This window comes from Diadema antillarum, unplaced genomic scaffold (assembly GCF_040938485.1).
Source record: "Diadema antillarum isolate AM-2024a unplaced genomic scaffold, OU_Dant_1.0 seq00001698_RagTag, whole genome shotgun sequence".
Lineage (NCBI taxonomy): Eukaryota > Metazoa > Echinodermata > Echinoidea > Diadematoida > Diadematidae > Diadema > Diadema antillarum.
Genome location: NW_027272389.1, coordinates 1656568 through 1675314, shown reverse-complemented (window position 1 = coordinate 1675314; position 18747 = coordinate 1656568). Strand labels below are relative to the sequence as shown.

General features: G+C 39.3%; 1 protein-coding gene across 1 annotated transcript in view; it reads right to left on the bottom strand.

Moving 5' to 3' along the window:
- LOC139711739 (uncharacterized) overlaps positions 1 to 18747 on the bottom strand; it is a 46210-nt gene that overhangs the window by 19834 nt on the left and 7629 nt on the right. Inside the window, exon 2 of the mRNA XM_071623596.1 lies at positions 1692 to 1771. Within this exon, the coding sequence (XP_071479697.1) occupies positions 1692 to 1771 (80 nt within the window). The remainder of the gene's footprint in view (positions 1 to 1691; positions 1772 to 18747) is intronic.

The following is an 18747-nucleotide window of genomic DNA, read 5'->3' as shown; positions in this document are numbered from 1 at the left end:
TATCTTCCGACATGTTCAACTCAACTCATGTTGCCACCTCGATCCTCGAACCTCTCATGTTCGTGTCTGGTGCCATTGATCACACTCGAATCGCAAGAACTATACGATCATTCTGTATCGATCATTCAAATCGAAGACGAACGTGGCAAAATCCTTGGGAACGAGAGGTTCAGATTGATGCTAATTTGCTCCGTTCTAACGTTACTGTTTGCACCCACAACACTCTTCTTCCCTCCTCTTCTAAGTCTTATCCAGGTGTAATCTGACACTGATTGATTTTCGGTTTGTGTGTGTGTGTGAATGTGTGTGATGTTGTTGTTTTGTTTTGTTTTGTTTCGTCTTTGTCTTTGTCTTTGTCTTTTTCAGTCTCAACCTATAATACTCTCCTAGAATTCATTTTTTTCTTTGAATTTCAGGTCAAAACATTGTGACGACAAAAGGGTCATCTTCTTCGAATGATTTCTGTATCACACTGATCGCACATAATTACTTTAAGTCGTCTAGTTTTCCGCTTGCGTAATTCTTAGTAATGTTCTCATCGTTCAAAGTAGTTTCGTCTTGTTTATTATGTCAAATTTGATATCTAAAGAATAATGTTATGATTGTTTGCGTCCGTCAGACCATTTTCATCCCAATATGATAGCTGCAAAATGTGCGTTTGAGAACACTGACACTGATTCTTCGACAATGCCTCGCCGAAAATATTTGAACTGAAGCAAAATTCTTTCTGTAAAAAGTCTTGTCTAGTTGGAATAATCAGACTTTTATAGTGCAGCGAAAAGCACTACCCATAGAGAAAGATAAAAAAGTGAAGGAAATAAAACACCTTCCTATCGGTCCCCAAAGTCATGATCACATATCTCCGCCAAACACAGGGCGACTTTTTCCTCCTTTCTTGCATTTCCCCTCCACCGATATACACTTAGGCCGGTCTCGGCTGACCTCTGCTCAAACACTAGACGTCGACAATCTTGGAGAAAGACACATAATCTGTTTGATTTTGCGGCCATCGGTGAAGGGTGTAATCAAGCGGCCGATTGCTTGGGCCTTCCTCTCCTTGTTTGTCGTGCCGAGAGGGTGGCGGGCGCGATCGGCTTCAACGATCATCGCCGGCCCCCGCAATATATTCTACCTACTCCATCCACCGGGCCAATGAGTGCGTCCCACTTTGCGGGGATCATCGCAGGCAGGCATGACTCAGCAATAGGCTGGGGGGTGAAGATTTGATCTTATTGTGAAACTTATCTCATTGGGATGAGGAATGTTGCCGAGATTCTTTATCCGGCATCATGGCTACTTGACGTAACAGTGCCTAAGGTTTCAATACTTGATACTACAAAAAGTCTGCCGTCTTGGGGATGTAGCGTGTCGCGCGTAATATGTGCTGCAAAGAGCAAGAAATCCTTTCTATCAAAATCACGTATTATTTTGATATTGACTTGTGTATAGCCTCATTCATTTAACCTCATCCACTTGCACGTGTTCATACAGAAGGTAATGGTAACACAGATGATTTTGATAGCTTTGTAACGCATATGTCTAGAAGAAGCAATAATGGGTGATGGGGTTTGTTTGTATGTAGGCCGCGCAAAGAATGTTTTTACGCGGGAAAGACTTTGTGCTATACTTTTTCTGGGCTAAGCAGGTGCATGTGGAGGGTTGGATTTGCCCGGGTGGAATGTCTCACTTACCGTTTGTGAGTCGTCTGGCACGTTAAAATCAAAGACTTCTTCCCCCTTGAAATCTCCCGCGTCCTGCGTCCTTTTCCCTACTGTGAAAGACACAAAGTTAGACAAAAGAAACGCACATCAACAAACAGTGAGGCAGGCATATAGGCATTATGACAATATTCAATAATACATGTACACAAAAATTATTGAAACAATACACTGAGTACCGTATTGCTTTCCTTTCCTATTTTTTTTTCGTAATCACGTTTGCAAAAGCAATATCATTGAATATTGTACTAACCTGCAGGAACAGAGAGTATAATTTCTTAATTCTTCTGAATGAGAATAGAACCATTAATATTTTAGTAAACAGTGAACGGACAAACGTGCTATAGAAGGGTACATCTAATTTGATACGTTGATTGGATCGACGCAACGTAATGAACCGAGAAATATCGTTAGTTTCCCAAAAGAGCGAAGCTTCCATTTTTTTTTACCTTGGTAACTCTACTCCATCATCGAATCCAGTCGGCCATTCATTATTGACGAACTAATTACTGCACTAATGTAAACATGTCCCAGGGAATTAATCAGTCTTCAAAAATCTTCTTTGTTTGCTCGTTTTGTTTGTTTTGTATGAAATGGCAAAGTCCATTTGATGAATTATTATTCTTTTTTGACAGACCATTACATAAGAATCATACCATATCAAATGAATACAAACATAATTAGCTAGATTTCGTATGGAGCACGTGTGTGTCTCTGTGAGTATCGCTAACTCTGACATATTTTCCATTCATCAATTTTTCTCCCTAAATGCTCAAAGCAAATTGCTGATATCGGAGCTGTAAGTCACGCGGAACGTTATGCATTATAAACTGTCATAGTACTCATTTCGAGCCAGACGTATGCGATATTTGGCACGCATTCAAGATGATTGTGTCTCCAAGACATAGAAAGTTCATTTCGTCGATCTAGTTGACATAAAAATGCTTGAAATCGATTGAACTGTCTGATGTAGTATCAACTCTTACCCCGGGCCGAAATACTGTGCCCTCTTTCGCTTACATTAATATGTTTGTTCAGACTTGGAAGATTGTCGTTCTCTTTCCTGACACACAGCATTAAAGGACAAGTCCACCTTTATATACATGTGGATTGGGTGAATGCAGCAATATTAGTAGAACACATCAGTGAAAGTTTGGGGAAAATCGTACAATCCGTTCAAAAGTTATGAATTTTTAAAGTATCTGCGTAGTCACTGCTGGATGAGAAGACTACTGCAGTGTATGATGTCATATGCGTACAACAATATGAAGAAAATAAAAAGAGAATTTCACAAAACTTTACTTTTTGAATAAAGTGCACATTTCTTCGACTTGTTACTGACATATGTTAAGGGTAATATTATTCCCCCTGCCTTCTGAAAGAGAGAAGTCAAGTGTTCTTTTGTTATGCGAGAAAAGTGAAAATATGTTGGATTTTCTTTATTCTTTCTTTATATCGTTGTACTCATGTGACATCACAAGTTATAGTAGTCTTCTCATCCAGCCTTGAGTGAGCAGAAACTTCAAAAATTCATAACTTTTGAACGGATTGTCCGATTTTCCTCAAACTCTCAATGATGTGCTCTACTAATATTACTGCATTCACTCAACCCACATGTCTATGAAGGTGAACTTGTCCTTTAATTTGTAAAGAGTGTTAAATTGCTATCATTGTTTCTATCATCTCACTCATTCTTACATGAGCCACGGAACCGGGGTGGGGTGAGGGCTGTAGCACCACCCTCCCCCTCCCCCCACACACACTTTGGCTCTTAAAAGAAATCAGAAATAAATTACAGCAAAACCTATCACTTTCCCAGTATTCCGTCCGGGGATTCTCCCGTTGAAGGGGGGGGGGGGGTATCATTAGCACTTGACCCCCATATCAAAAAGTATCAAGCTGCGTTTACACCATCTCCGACATGGGTCACGAACGGGGTTTTTGCTATGGTGCGACAAAAGGAACCATGTCTGGTTCTGTTAAAATATCACTTCCCCACTAATAATTTTGTTACAAAATTAATCTTCTACTGTTGATTTTATTATTCTTAATTTTGACATAAGAATAACATTTTGCGTGATTTTGTACTGAATTACTTGTTCTTTTGTAACAGAACCAGACGTGGTTCCTTTTGGTGCACCATTACAGCAAACACCCGGTCCGTTGCCCGTACCGTGCTCGGTGTAAACGCAACATAACGCTCCTATCTGATACAAACTTATTAAGACGTTTCGCATAATGATTGTGTTTGTTCCAACAATCATTTTAAACTTTATACTCGAGTCCTGAAATTTAGCCGGTATTTTCTTTTAAATTCAAAGTATGGCTTCCATGTGTGAGGCTTTGATAAGCTCTTGGAATTTTCTGGTTGATGAAAGGTAAATGTTAAAGTTTCAAATACACCCACAAACACACATACACATGAATACAAATATTATATGCATGTATGTATACATATATTTGTGTGTGCGTGCGTGTATGTGTGCGTGTTGGTTGTATGAATGACTGGGATCTTGCTATCAATGCAATAATTTCTTAATACGGAGGTGCGTGCAATACGATTTGCAAAAGTATTACAAAAGATTTGAAAAAAAATCATTTCAAAGGACCGTATATAACACAGAAGGAACCCTACTACGCACGCACACTCACGCTTTACAAATGAAACCATTTCCCCTTTTTTACGCAGATCCTGACGTCATTTCCGTTTGATATCCGCACGCGCCCACAGCGAACGTATAAAGTAACGCCCTTTACATCGGCAGCTGTAACGTGTATCCAATTAGGAGGGCAAAATTGGGAGGTCTTGCGACTTATTTCACTGTGTTTACAAGGATTGGGCTCACTTCGAGGAAAGTTCTCATCTAAAAGATCCAAGGGACCTCACAAATTGATACCTCTGGGAAAACTCATGTTTCTTTTTCGTTTTTAGGTGCCATCTAGAATTGTTGAAGTATAAATGCGCGGTCTCGGGAGTATTTCTCGTATTTCTCACATTATTTCACGGGTTAGTCTCTGACATTCTGTTTTAGAGAACCCTGGGATACAGAAATACAGACTACAGAAATAGTGACATCTTAACACGAGCATTACATGTATGTGAGTGAAAAAGGAGACAGGGAAAATGTAAATTAAGCAACTAAGATTATCGAGGTGAAAATGGTCGCATTTCCAACGTCATTTAGAATGAAAATGATAACTTGGGAATTATCAATCTCTGAAGAATTAGATTTAAAGGGTTTGCAGAAATAGCATAGCTATACAGGCAAGACCAATTATGAATGGCTAAAAAAAGACATGAAAAATTTAAACTCTAGAAGTAATTACCATAACCATTATCATTGTCTGCAAGTTATACATTACATTCCGAGCCATGAAAACATTGACATAAGTGTGGTACTCTTTTAATCTTCGTTGCTCTTAACGTCAAGTTCCAGGAAAATTTGTGTATTGGAGGCTGTATTAAGTCCACATTTCCACAGTTACTGACTGCCGCGATTGATCACAACTCAGTTGCGTGTGTCGCATAAGGCGGGAAAATTCATCCTCCGTGCACACGTGAATGCGCACAAATAAGCGCCTAGGGTAAGACGATCAAATTTATCGCCTTGCAGGTGGATCCAGTGACAGGAGAGAGAGAGAGAGAGGGGGGGGGGGGAGGGAGGGAGGAGAAACGAGCAACGAAATAGAGTGGATTCAATGGAAGAAAACATTTCCTTCCCAAAAATGCAAAATACATCTCCAGAGTTTGAAGAATGAATTCGTCAAACCAGCTCAAGAATAAATTGCCAAATTCGCTGACCTGATTTAATTGTCTGTTTACCTCACGCGGCGAAGCGTATCTTAAAATCTGACTTCTCAAGCCAAAGATCACGACCGTGTTTGTGTGTCCGTCTCATTTTCATCTAGGAAGGAGACACTGCTAATTCAAGTATTTACGCAGGATCCACGTATTGTAAACTGGGGGATTTCTGAGTCGTCATACCAACAACAAATGTCCAACCGCCTGGAAACACGGCGAGAAAATCTCATTGATTCATTTTGAACCGGGGCAGAGACGACGAGGCCGTCGCACCTTACTACAAAGACATTTTCTGTGTCTATTCATAAAATTGAATAAACATTGTTGTTAGGGTGTCAAATGTACCAATTGAACGCATACATACAAACGACATACACACACACATACACATACAGACCCTCGCTCACACTCACACACATACACGCAAACACTCGTACACACACCATAGCGATCTCTGATAAGACGTGTTACATTGTACAGTTGCAAATCTGCTTTGTATAAATTTATCCTGCTTTAAAGTTCTGCAAGTATGGTTAATCCAATATAAACAGTTAAAATCTCCCGCATTTCACATTATTTGTTTCATTTACTTAAATATCTATATTTAGGAAACCATGATCATCATGCTGATTGACATCGAGGTCCTGATACACACAACAATAACATGAGATATAAATATTACAATATAAAAAATGCTTAATCCAAAACAGCTGCAGTTTAAGTTCCACTTCGAAAGGTCCTGTTTACCTTTGGGAGCAGTGATTTTAAAAATGTTCAAGATATCACATTTGATGCATATGTGTAGGTCTGTTGTATCACAAAACATCCTACCATATAGATTTTATTTTCGCAATAAAGCCTGAAATATAAGGAGATATGAGTATTTTTCTCATTAAACCGTAACTATAGACGGTTTAGTCTGGAAACATTTTGATTTTAACTATTGTTTACACTTTGTATTTAACAATACTTAACATCGATTATAAATTTTTACAGTGGTTGTTTTTATCCCGAAATCAAATTTTAGAACTATTTCAAAGCACTAACGCTGGGTCTTTGTTTCTTCTGCAAATGGTAAATTATGTCTTTATGTTTACGTTAAGTTTAAATTCACCCAAAGTTCAAAATAATTAAATTGATGCAGATTGATACGACAATATTTGGCTTTCAAGACATTCTCAGAAGAGAAAAAAAAATAAAGGATGTCCGCAAAATTGATATCATATTTCATTTTTTACTCCTGTAAAAACATGTTTCGGTCAATTTTAATACTTACGTTGAGTCAGTTGATGGCACTTCCTAACACTCTAACCGAAAGAAGCGCAGCTCCGGCTTTAAAATGTCATTAGTTACTACGCAATTACTAACATACTCCGGTTATAGCAACGGCGATCATGGCGGCATTTAGACGGATTTAGAGCAAAGGTAGTCTGAGTTATTTGAATGTAAGAGTACTTAATCCTAATGACTTAAATGAGGCTCAATGCTTGTATGACCTTGTTATCTCTTATCCCTCATCAGCTCGTGGGGCTCTGTGGAATAGATCGTTTGCTAATGGATTTCCGGTGTCACTGTTGTACAATTGCGGAGGGCGACTGTTTTCATTACCTTCGCCGGGATAAAATGACTAAAGTGATGGTCATATTAAGGTAGATAGCGATGCACTTTTTAAAGATCATTATTTTTCCCCAATGCCTCCCCCTATCTCTCTTTCTAACTGAGATTTTTTGGCGCGAACTCCACTCCGAGGATACCAATGAGAAGACGCCACATTAATTGTGATGTCACACATCAGACCGCGGGTGAGCAAACGATACTATCGATGATGTTCTTATCAAGACATTGGTTGGCAACCAGACAATCGATAATGTGCTTGACTTCACATTAGATTAACACGCCCATACTTCTGAGTGGCTACCTCCCATGAACCCGTTTTGTTTTGTTTTCGTTTCATTTTTGCTTTTTCTCTCGAATTTATAAACTCGCAGCACGATTTCAAAGACCTTCTTTTTAAGATTTCTCCTTTATTCAGAATTCTCGAAAAACATCGGTTGTTTCCCCATTCTTGAATAATTTTTTTTTCTCTCCTCTTGTTTTGCTTTTTTGTGGTAAGAGGTCAGAAAAATGATTGAAAAAGAATAAAGATAAAGCTGACATAAAACGCTCTTTAGACTTCAGTGCCTCCTTCGATGTCTCCCATGATCTAGTAATCGCTGCATCATTGTAGACCACGTTAATGTGTTCTATTTTGTGGCAATGCGGCCATGAAAAGTTCCGACAGTCATGCCATAATGTATACTCCTATATTTCTGACAGTCGCATCATGGATTACTTCTGACAATTCATCAAAAGCTGCGGAGGCGTCCCCATTTCATCAATTTTCCTCTCAAGCCTCCCTCCCCCTTTTTATCATCGTCATCAACAACAACATGGTCCTTTAGAATCGTCACTTAAGACAGATAGGTCCTCGTATAAGTCTGTTTCGATTAAACGGATTCAGGTCAGTTTTTGGTTCGTATTGTTTCGTTTTCGTATTCGATAAATCGCAGTAACTCAGGACTTTCTCAGTCAATTATATTCTTCATCACCTCAAACGCTTATCATGTTGCCAATATTCCTAAACGTGGCGTACCGAAATTGTACTTGTTGGCTTCATAAAGAAACAACACGTGTCTGACCGAACTGCACTAACGGTTCCGATGCATAAAGTGTTGAAGTCTCAAAGGCAAACGATAAACGAGAATAGGCTACCAGACTTTCGGAAAGCAGCTTTAATCCTTATTATACACTGTTTTTGTAGTTTTTTTTACCATCGTAATCATCAGTTGTAAGTTTTCCGCAAAATGAATCAGATAACTTAAGATTCAACATGTCTTGCACTTTCCTTTAGAGTTGGGTTTCAGTCTGGTGGACGATCCGACAGTGAAAGTGATAGTTATGCTATGTAATGTTCACATTGAAAATGTTTCAAGTATACTCTTCAGTAATAACAACAAGATTCCGAGAACTATCATCGAGGATCACCTTTCATCAATCTTTGGAAATGAAGATAAAAATGAATGAAAGAATGAATGAACGAACGAAGGAATGAATGGTTGATTGAATCCTAATATTCGCGTGACGAGATAGAAAGAGAGAGAGAGAAAAAAAATAGATAGATAGAGATGACTGAAATATATGTACAGTCTTAGTTGTGTCTGGATTCTACTTCCGGTACAGCGGTCACTCGCCCACTTCTAGTTTGTCACCTTGTATTCAAGCTCTCGTTTGTCATGTCTCAAACTTCATGTTTACTCTCTGAACTCACCACCACACGCCTCCGGGTTCTCAAACTTGCCTCTCATTTCCCGCGCTTTATTTCTACATCAGTGACGTCATCGGAATTTCTCACCTGACTCTATGTTTTTCTCTTTCCTTCTAAAGATGATACTAGACAAAGAAGGAGGAGGAAGAGAAGGTAGAGAGACAGCGAGAGAGATACAGATAAGGAGGTAACATGGTTAAAGATTTGTCACGTGCGAGTCTCCGGCGATGAGATGAGGTGCCGGGAACACCACGATCAGAGACGATTACTCCTAAAGGTGGACTCGAGATCGCATCGAGATGTCATCTATCAATCCTTCCCGACTGTCGATCGCTATCTAGACGATGTACTTCAAATTGGCAGCGTAACCCCTCCTTCATGATCCAAAGGCGATTTCTCCCAATTGGCTTCGCCGACTTTCTGCACAGGGTTACCACGAAGTTCAAACAAAAGTAGATATTCATCGCGCTTCTGAAGCGATACCCCCAACCCCAATCAACAACGCTTACTCTCCACCTACGATGGATGAACAGTTCTCGTTGGAGATTGTTGCTGGCAACCTATGTAGCTCGGCCATAACTACGCAGAATCAACAAATCCTTCTGATTGTAATACATTAAGCAAGTCAGAAATGGGGTTGAGAAAACAAAATAAACAACTTCATCACGATGTTTTGTCGTAACGGTGCTCAATTGTCACGCCCTAGATAGCGAGACATGATTTCCTTGAAGAAACACGTCAGAAGTTGGAAGACCCTCGTTCATCATTTTGGAAGAAGGTGCTGGAATGAGACACCTTACAGATATTGGCAACTGCTTTCTGAATTAGAATAAAAATTCGCACAAAAAAGTACAATGGTTCATTTTCTATCCTGCACAGAGGGATGAATTTCTACCCACGTGATTTAGACTTCCGCTGCTTCCGCGTGTATCTCTTTAACCGATGTTGGCGGGTAAAATGTAACTGTTTGATTCTTCAAAATCTATGGTGGCGCTTCCCAAATTATGTGGGTGTAAGGAATGATAGGAGTTGCTTAAAGCTGGAGCTACAGACAAGTTCTGCCAGCTCGTTTCGTAAAATCCCGTATTGCTTCTCTACAATCTCGTCCAATCTACTCCATGATTGTCAAAGTAAACACACACATGTCTTTCGGCATGAAACGAGACTGCTATCATTTAGATTGAACGAAATGTTCACTGACGTCTTAGCGAAAGAGTTTATCTCTGCACCATTGCGCATCTATAGTGCGCATCACAAACGCTCCTAATGTCAGGAGTGAACAAACAATAAAAGTCCATCTCAGATGAATTCCGGTGGTCCCTTCGTCTAGATTGAGGACTCTTCGTCACTTCCGACGCGCCGCGCAATCCGTGTATCCGGGACCCTAACTACAAGCCTTCAACCCATTTTCGCTCAAATCAGGGAGATAATGAGATTTATAGTGGTCAGTGTTGACGACAAAGCTCGGAAAAACTCATCCACTTCTTTTCTTTCTCTCACTCTTCACACCCCTCACATACATAAATCGACAGATAAAATTGTTTTCTAGTGCAAACAAATTGGTTGCAAATGGCGAACTATTCTGCAATACAAGCATCGATTATAAAACCGAATCAAACAAAACAATCACAAAAATAGGTGAAAAGTTAGGACGGTCGCAGTAGGCAATACTCCAAAATTCTGAGATAGTAAAATGTACAGATAAGACTCAGTTCAATCACATTCCTCTGTTTGAATACAATGAACTGCACGGAACAAGGAATAGACAACTGGACGATTAGATGAGAACATCCTTTATTTTGTTCCCACTTCACCGATCACAAACCGATAAATCTCGATTCACAACTTTCATTACAAAGCATGCCCAGAACTGAATGTCTTTTTTAATATTATGAACATAATTCTCAATACGACAGCCTCTTGACGTGTGAGACATCAGGCCTGTCATCCCCCCCCCCCCAAAAAAAAAAGAGTGGTGTGTTAAAAAATGATGAGTTAAACAAACAAACAAACAAGCAAACAAAGAAAGAAAGAAACGCCCACCTTTGTCATGATCATGCTGTATGAAGAATTACGATTGACAATCGGGTATGAAAATCAAATTTGACGTAGCTTCTAACTTAACTTCTAACATCATACTTAATTTGATTTCGTGCAAAAAGCCCAACATTAGGTAACACAATACATACCACGATGAAAATGTTATGGGCATGTCTAGCAGGTCATGTTTTTATTTTGTATAACACGATTTGTTGTCTAGGGTTTGTTGGTGTTTTAAGGAAGGAAACGCATCATACTTATCTTGCTTGTGTATGTGTTCTATGGATTTTGTTAGTATACATAAAAGAGCTCTGGAAACTCAATCTACTAAGATGTTTATCGTCTCATAGCGTGAGGTTTGTGCGCTATCATTACAACTTTACACACACACACACGCACGCACGCACGCGCTATGTGCGTAAGCAAGTCATTGTTTTCTTTTCTGTTACACGACGTAGGTGGCGAAAATCATGGTGAGGCTCGGCGTGCTGTGGTGAGTCAAGACTATGTCATTCCAACTTTGTCTTAGAATACGATTCAATCTTTAAATGTTTAAATCCTTCAATCCTCCTTTCTCTCGTATGAAGACGAAGAGGCGGGAAACACCAATCGTGTTCATAATGTATTCTGTACACGTTTACATTAAAAAAAAAATATCATTGTGCCTACGTTTGCATATCCCGAAAGTTTAATGCGGAGGCATTTTAAGAGGGAAAATGTCTGCAATGTTTATTATTAAATTTGACCTTGCTGTTTTCTCGTACTGCGAACGAGCAGATTGATCAGTACCATTTGTCCACAGCAGCACCTTGACGTTTTGTTTTTTTCGATCTCCAAAGTAAAAACACTGAACTTCATGAATGTTGCAGGGGGCATCACGCGCGTTCTCATCTACACAATTTGGTCGGAAATTGACGTTTGCTTTATGAAAATTTCATGTTGATGAACGAATATTCAGTGAGGCTCAGTTAAGATTGCTTTGATTTTAATTTGCCGATCGAGGTGACTGAGGAATGTACACAGAATATTCTACGAAACTTGAGCAAAGTCCGTTATTGACGATAGCTTTCAAAAACTTCTGATGGAACGGTCAACACCGCATGTCAATAACACGCACACCAATCCTGCCGACGGAGTCTTACGTTATTCGCTGGCAGTGAAACGTCACTTCCGCCCGTATGATATCGCCTACTGTCCGCTTGTTCCCTGTATAATAAGTAGTGACATCCTCTGCGTGAACTCGTATTGTTTAGTCGATGCAAAGACGAAAATAAGAAAAACAAACAGTCTGAGAGTGTTTGGGGAGCTGAAACAATCGAGTTTCGTATGCACTGTATCTTTAATTGAATAAACTACCCTCGCCATTGCGTCTCTGGTTGACATTTCCCCTTTCATCCGGCTAATTGAAAACGTTCTTACGGCTCTGTTTGCCTTTGTAAATGCACTTTACCCCGGTCATTTTTATTAATAATGAACACGTAGATTTCGAAACTCAATCTATGCGAAAAATAAAAAACCCAAAGATGAATAAAAGCAAGAAAGGGAATCCCCGCGACAGGCAAAATCGAGTGAAAGTCCTGCGTCATAGCTGCGTCATAGTGATGAAAGAAGCAGAAGGAGAAGAGGAGCGAAATAGAAAAGAACGCCCCCCCCCCAAAAAAAAAAAGCACGTTAGCGAGTATACCATTATTGATGCATGGAATTGTAAAGTATCTTCTTGCCTCTGGCTAGTTTAAAGATGAATTCGTGACCATATAGCTGTACCCCGGACTCTCTCTCAGTCTATCCACCTTCCCCTCAGGTTACGTCACTACAACTTTAAAAAAGGTTTCGCGCACTGATCTGTAGGGTTCTAGCCATCGCGACGGCAGTGTTGACCGTAAGGACGCAAAATCTAGAAGTAGGTGGTGTCAAGAGGTCAGAAAGGGCATATTCGGAGTTGGAACCATGTCTGGGGTCACGTTCTTTGGTCAGGGTGATCTCCACAGCTCGCCAAAAATTTTCACGGGCCTAAAATCTATTTATATCTCCGGTTCTTCTCTTTAAGCACCACACTTTGAATATTCAAGAACGAACTCTCTAGCACAGCCCTAATCGAAATGACAATGGAAAAACATAAATCTCTTTTGAGTTTATTTCCAGTTTGGAAGCCATATAAGTGAAGACATATGTGTTTTGTTTTGTTATTTAAATCATGATAGATTTCCTTTTTTCGGAAGGCTCCGAGTTGAAATTATGGATCCAGTGATTAACGTTGAATTGTTGTCAAACAATCACTTCAAAGGAAATGGTTTGCATGTAATATGTAATTAAGGTCATAAAAAAAGAAAAACTTTACTGTCACCTTTGAGGCTTGTACTGAATCACACTGTGTTTACAGAATTCGAAAAAAAAATCCACTGAGAATTATCAGCCGTTTATCATACCTTCTGACTAATCAAATGCAAGTCATAAGTGCAACACACGTTAGTATACACGCGTGATATTCATATTGAGGTTGCTCCCCTCTCACATGAAACACTGATTGTCTCCGCCCGCGTCCGCATAATGATCCTTCTTAGGGTTAAGCGTATCTTCGGACGAGAATAAGGTAGCAAAAATGTTTCCATTTCGAATAAAACAGAAACGTTCTTTACTCGCAGGTCTATTTGACATTCACACAATGCGAGGTCTTTGTTTTTTTCTCTTGCCGAGTTCGAATCTTAGGATTTGGTGTTCGAGCCTCCTGTGACGGAAGCAATTACAAATACATGTCCGTTAAAGTGAACAAACAATGATGGACAAAGCAGGTCTTCTTTTCTGTCTCATGGGAAGAATGACCAGGCAATAAGGTAAAGTACGTAGCCTATATAAAGTATAACCGACATAACTGTAAACGGGTTTAAACCGGGAATCTCAAAAGTAAAAGTTCGCAGTCTCATCCACTTAGACACCACTGCTCCTCAGATCAGTGCACTGTGCGTCTTATAATTCAATTTATCTAATAAGCAGATTAGCGCATAAGATTACAGACAGATAGAAATTCAAAGTAGATCTTATTTCGTCCTGATTCAACCATCATCAGTCAGCCTAAGTTTCCAATAGAGATTGAGCTTTCTATTAGTGCAGATGTCGTTTAGTTGTCATGTAAACTGGATCGGGAGACTACTGGTATACCCCGCGATCACCAGTCTTGACTTTCAACGGATTTCCCGGGTACCTCCAAATCATGATTATTTGCCTGCATTATTATGACCATGTGTGTTCGTATGAAAGTGAGATATCTCCAGTATTACCCCACATCACTAACACGCGAAGATTTTATTGCTTAAGTATGAGCTAAGCGCCATTTTCAAACATTTCAAAGTAAGTCCATCATCAGTTAGAGCAAAATTAAACCTTTCTAGTAATATCTCACTTGCGACATAACAAGGAATATTCTAGAAGTTATGATTAAAATTATCCTGTATTTTTATTATTTTGTTTGCTTTTTAAGCAGCCTTAATCACAAATATCTCAACTTAACAAAAATGGAGTTTATAGCTCGTTTTGCGATAAAACTCTTCACATGTTAATGTGATAATTTGGTATAGGACCTCCTTGAGTGTATATAGGCCATAGTGCCATCGGGATTTTGCGACAGATTATTAAATTATCTTGAAGTCAATTTCTTGAGCAACGTTGTGCACTATAAGACATGGAAATGTGCATCGGAAGCGTGAATACGATTCACACGAACGTTCGCCAGATAAAAAGGTAATTATTGCCGTTTCTTTGAATCTCTATCTCAGCCATTAACCCGTTAAGGACGAGTCCCGAGTATGGGCAGGTGTCTATGGGACATTACTTATAGGAAAATCAGCCCGTCCGCAATGAGTTAAAACAAAATGGCTCACGCGATCACTAGTTCACTCTCATTTTCACATCAATCATACGAACACGGCTACACTGTTCTACAGGCAGTATGCAGTATTGTTCTACCTGTAGCTACAGACTGAGGGTGTATTTCAAGAGCGTTGATCAGGTGCGAAGAAGCGCAGGCCTCAGCTTAGATTAAGGTGCGTTCAATGTTCAAGCTCTTGCAGTCTTGATCTACCTGTGCAGAGGATATGTCGATAATAAAAACTGCACTTGGCACAACATACTGCAGGGATGGCCCTCTTAAAAAGCGTTCAAACGTACAAATGCTGCAGGCGTTTTCAGTTCGCGATATTCGGATGCTCCTGGCTATCCCACCGCACACGGTCAGGGGGAGCAGCGAGCAGACACGCACATCGATCTGGACGTCAATAGTGGCTTTGAATCATAAAAATCGATTATGTCAAGATGTCCCGTGGATATCGCGAAATGAGCAGTAGGGCCTAATACACCTACTCTCTACCCTTCTGTATACCTATCTGTCTCTCCTTCTCCCATTTTGTCTTCTTGTGTCGTAAATTTAACGTTACTGAGGATAACAGCAGTTAGCAGTCCCTTCCATTTCCAACAACTTTGTTTCGGAGTTTACCATGCATAAAGATAAATAACATTACATTAAGCCATTTTGTATTTCTGTTAACAATTACCTGTGTCTTTATTGCATGTTATCATGTTCACTACATTGTTGAATTGCTTTCGTGTCATTATTTGTATACCCAGACATGTTATTGTATCCTCAATTTGGTGGAGACGAAATAAAACAACTTGTACGGCATTTACTCTGTATAGTGCACATAGATGTCCCGATAAAGATGGTAAACTTTGACAAAGTTTAGCCATCATGAAAGACTGAAGATCCATTGAAGGAGCGTTTTTGTTTGTTTTACGTGATAACGGCATCTTTTTCTCTTTCTCAAACTTATCTAATGATATTCTATGCGCCTATACCAACCGCGGCCTTTCTCAGATGGGTGTACGAGGCAAAATGTTGCACAAATCTAACCCCAAAACAGCTCTGCTCAGTCAGAAACGACAAGCAAAATGGACGGGATAGCATGAAGTGATAGAATCATCAGGCTGCACTAAGTTGAAACTTTTCAAGTCGGCAGGATCTTTTTATGAACTCATACCATCAAGAGAGGCGCTTGAAAAGATTTCGGTCATTAGTAATATCACTTTCTCATAATTTATCAAACAACAATAAGGGAAAACATTGAAAGACGTGTAATAGCAACACAATAGAAATAACAGTGTCATTACAGCAATACGTTGCCCAGGGCTAGACGTATATGAACATGATTGTTTGCTCGAGGCTGACCCAACATCGCAGCAATAATGGAGTCTATACAAGAGTGTTGAAATGCATCGAATATTAATAAAGATGGACAATTATGGCAGCTTGTTTCTAGGTCATCAGAGGGAAAATTATTCATGAATGTGAATACATCAGTAAAACATCCTTTTGCCCGGGTTGAATGTCCAAAGAAAAGGTTACGAAGTCGTCAAGCCAGATGTTTAGACTTTAGTTTTAGTGTTCTGGCGCAGTCACATAATTCTTTGAGCTGCATCCTCTAATCGGGAGACAGTATATACTCGCACAAGGTTCTGCAAAGCTAGCGCACTGTATGTCCATTACGAAACCAAAAAAAAAAAAAAGAAACAACATACCGTTTTGAAACATGGGATACTTCTGCATTTTCTGATGCGAACTTCTTTTCTTCTTTTTTTTTTTTTTTGCTCTCACAAAAAAAAAATGAACTAGACTGCACTTCGTCAATAAATTTCCAATCCTGTATCAATCAGTGAATGTGATGCACTACTACCCTACAATCATCCCGTTGGCAGTTGAGTGATGTATGGAGAGTTAACGAGTGACACACGAGGTGTGATTTTTCCATCACTGGCATTCCTTGTTCCAATTTAACCGGTAAAAATTTACCCGGAAGCCCTGCTCTATATACTTTCCCGGTATACTCTTTCAGCTTCAGTCTCATGTATCTAAATATATGCATGGATGCACCTCTCTGCCATTACTACCACGTTGAAACGCGCCATAATCGCAGTACTGCGTCGACTCCTGCGCAAGTTTCATGCGGCATTCGAATCGTTATGCATGTTCATTACTGACAACCAAACTAACAATTATGATTTCATACACCGAATATATTTCATGATAAAAACCAGGCAATGAGTACGAATGCATTCAGAAATTATGAAAACAAACTGTTTCTCAAAATGTCATCTTCCGATAATGGGGAATGAATTTATGCAAGAAATGAGTGAATGAATGATTAAAGAGTTGTAGAAAAAGAAGTGAGTAAATAGTTATGAACATAAATAGGTAAATACATAAATGAATAAGTAAATAGATTGATAAATGAGTGAATAGCTAAAATGAAAAAAAAAACACTCTTGCGACTGAGTGACAAACTGCCCCTTATCGACAAAATATTAATAAGTATTGATTATTCAGTGTATTGGTATAGTAGCCATGATTAAAAAACAAAAACAAAAACAAAAACAAACAATCATTGTTGGACTCGAGTCCGACCCGAGAAAGTTGTCTGACGGGCGAAAGCGTAGTAGTATACTTCAAACAGCTCTTGTTTATGCATCGTTGCGTGTGTAGATCACAATGAATATTCATAACATCCTTGTACTTGCGATACAGGAAGTATGTGCTAATGTCTTGCTGACGGGAGAAAGGTATCGACGCATATGTATACGGAGACATTTTGCAGTTGTTTCGCTTAACAAACTGTGTCCTTCCGTGCACGGACATGAAATGAGTGCCTCTTATAAGGAGGTTTTGGGGTTACCGGAAGTGTAAGACAATCCTCAAACGTCCAAAGAAAGCGGACAACGTATGTAAAGTACATGGCGAAATGTAGACGAGAAGGAATGACGACAAGCGTATAAACCACTGCGCACGGAGTCACGTCACGGGGGGTAGAAGACAAGACTATGTGACTGTATGGTGCTCCATTGTTTATTATCGCAGAGGTCGGTATAGTAATCATCATCAGGAAAGCAATTATTGTCAGAATGACATGCGGCTAGTTGATCATTCATTGACTAAATGGTGTCGTAACGTTTTGTTTGCAAGTGACTGTTCTCCCGTCAACGCCAAGTGCGTTTCAGCCGCACGTGAAGAGCGTGATAATGCTATAGTTACTGGAACAGGACGATATTATTCCTGCCGGTGCTTGTCCGATCTAAACAAACAGGGGTAACCCATGTGTCGACAGAGATAGCGTAAATACCAAATACTAGTATAACCATTCATTCTCTTATTGGGTTAACGATGTTAAAGGAAACCAAAACCCAAAGAGAAGTGTACATTGAGTGAATTAAGCAGCAACATTAGTAGAACACATCAGTGAAAGTTTGAGGAAAATCTTACAATCCATGCAAAAGTTATTGATTTTTGTAGTTTTGGTGTTGTAATGACTGGATAAGGAGACTACTAGAGTTCATGGCGTCATGTATGGACACCAATATAAAGGAAATTTAAAGAGAATTTCACAAAAATTCATTTTTCATAATAAATGAAGCAAATAGCGAAAAAAAGAAGGAGAAGATAAAGCCCGAGACATCAATTCATCACATACTGGTATTTAAGAATTTAACGAAGACATATCTATTAGGGAGTCATGGCAATGCACTTTGCAGATAAGACTTCCACGAAGGCTACGCCTAAATATTAATGAATAATTAACGTACGATGATTGCACAGTTCTTGATGTAAATTTTACTAAGAAGGATTGGGTGGAGGGTTTCATGTCAAAACAAACAAAATGATACATATTTCTATCAAGGATACATTTGTAATAACAACAGATCAGTTACGAGGTTGTATATTATTTCCATGATAATTTCTCCTGAACGTAGTGAGGATTTATGATACACTGAAATAAATCTTATTCCGCTTCACTTACCTTGTACAGAATATTGAACATGCAAAATCATAATCTCTCAGCGCATAT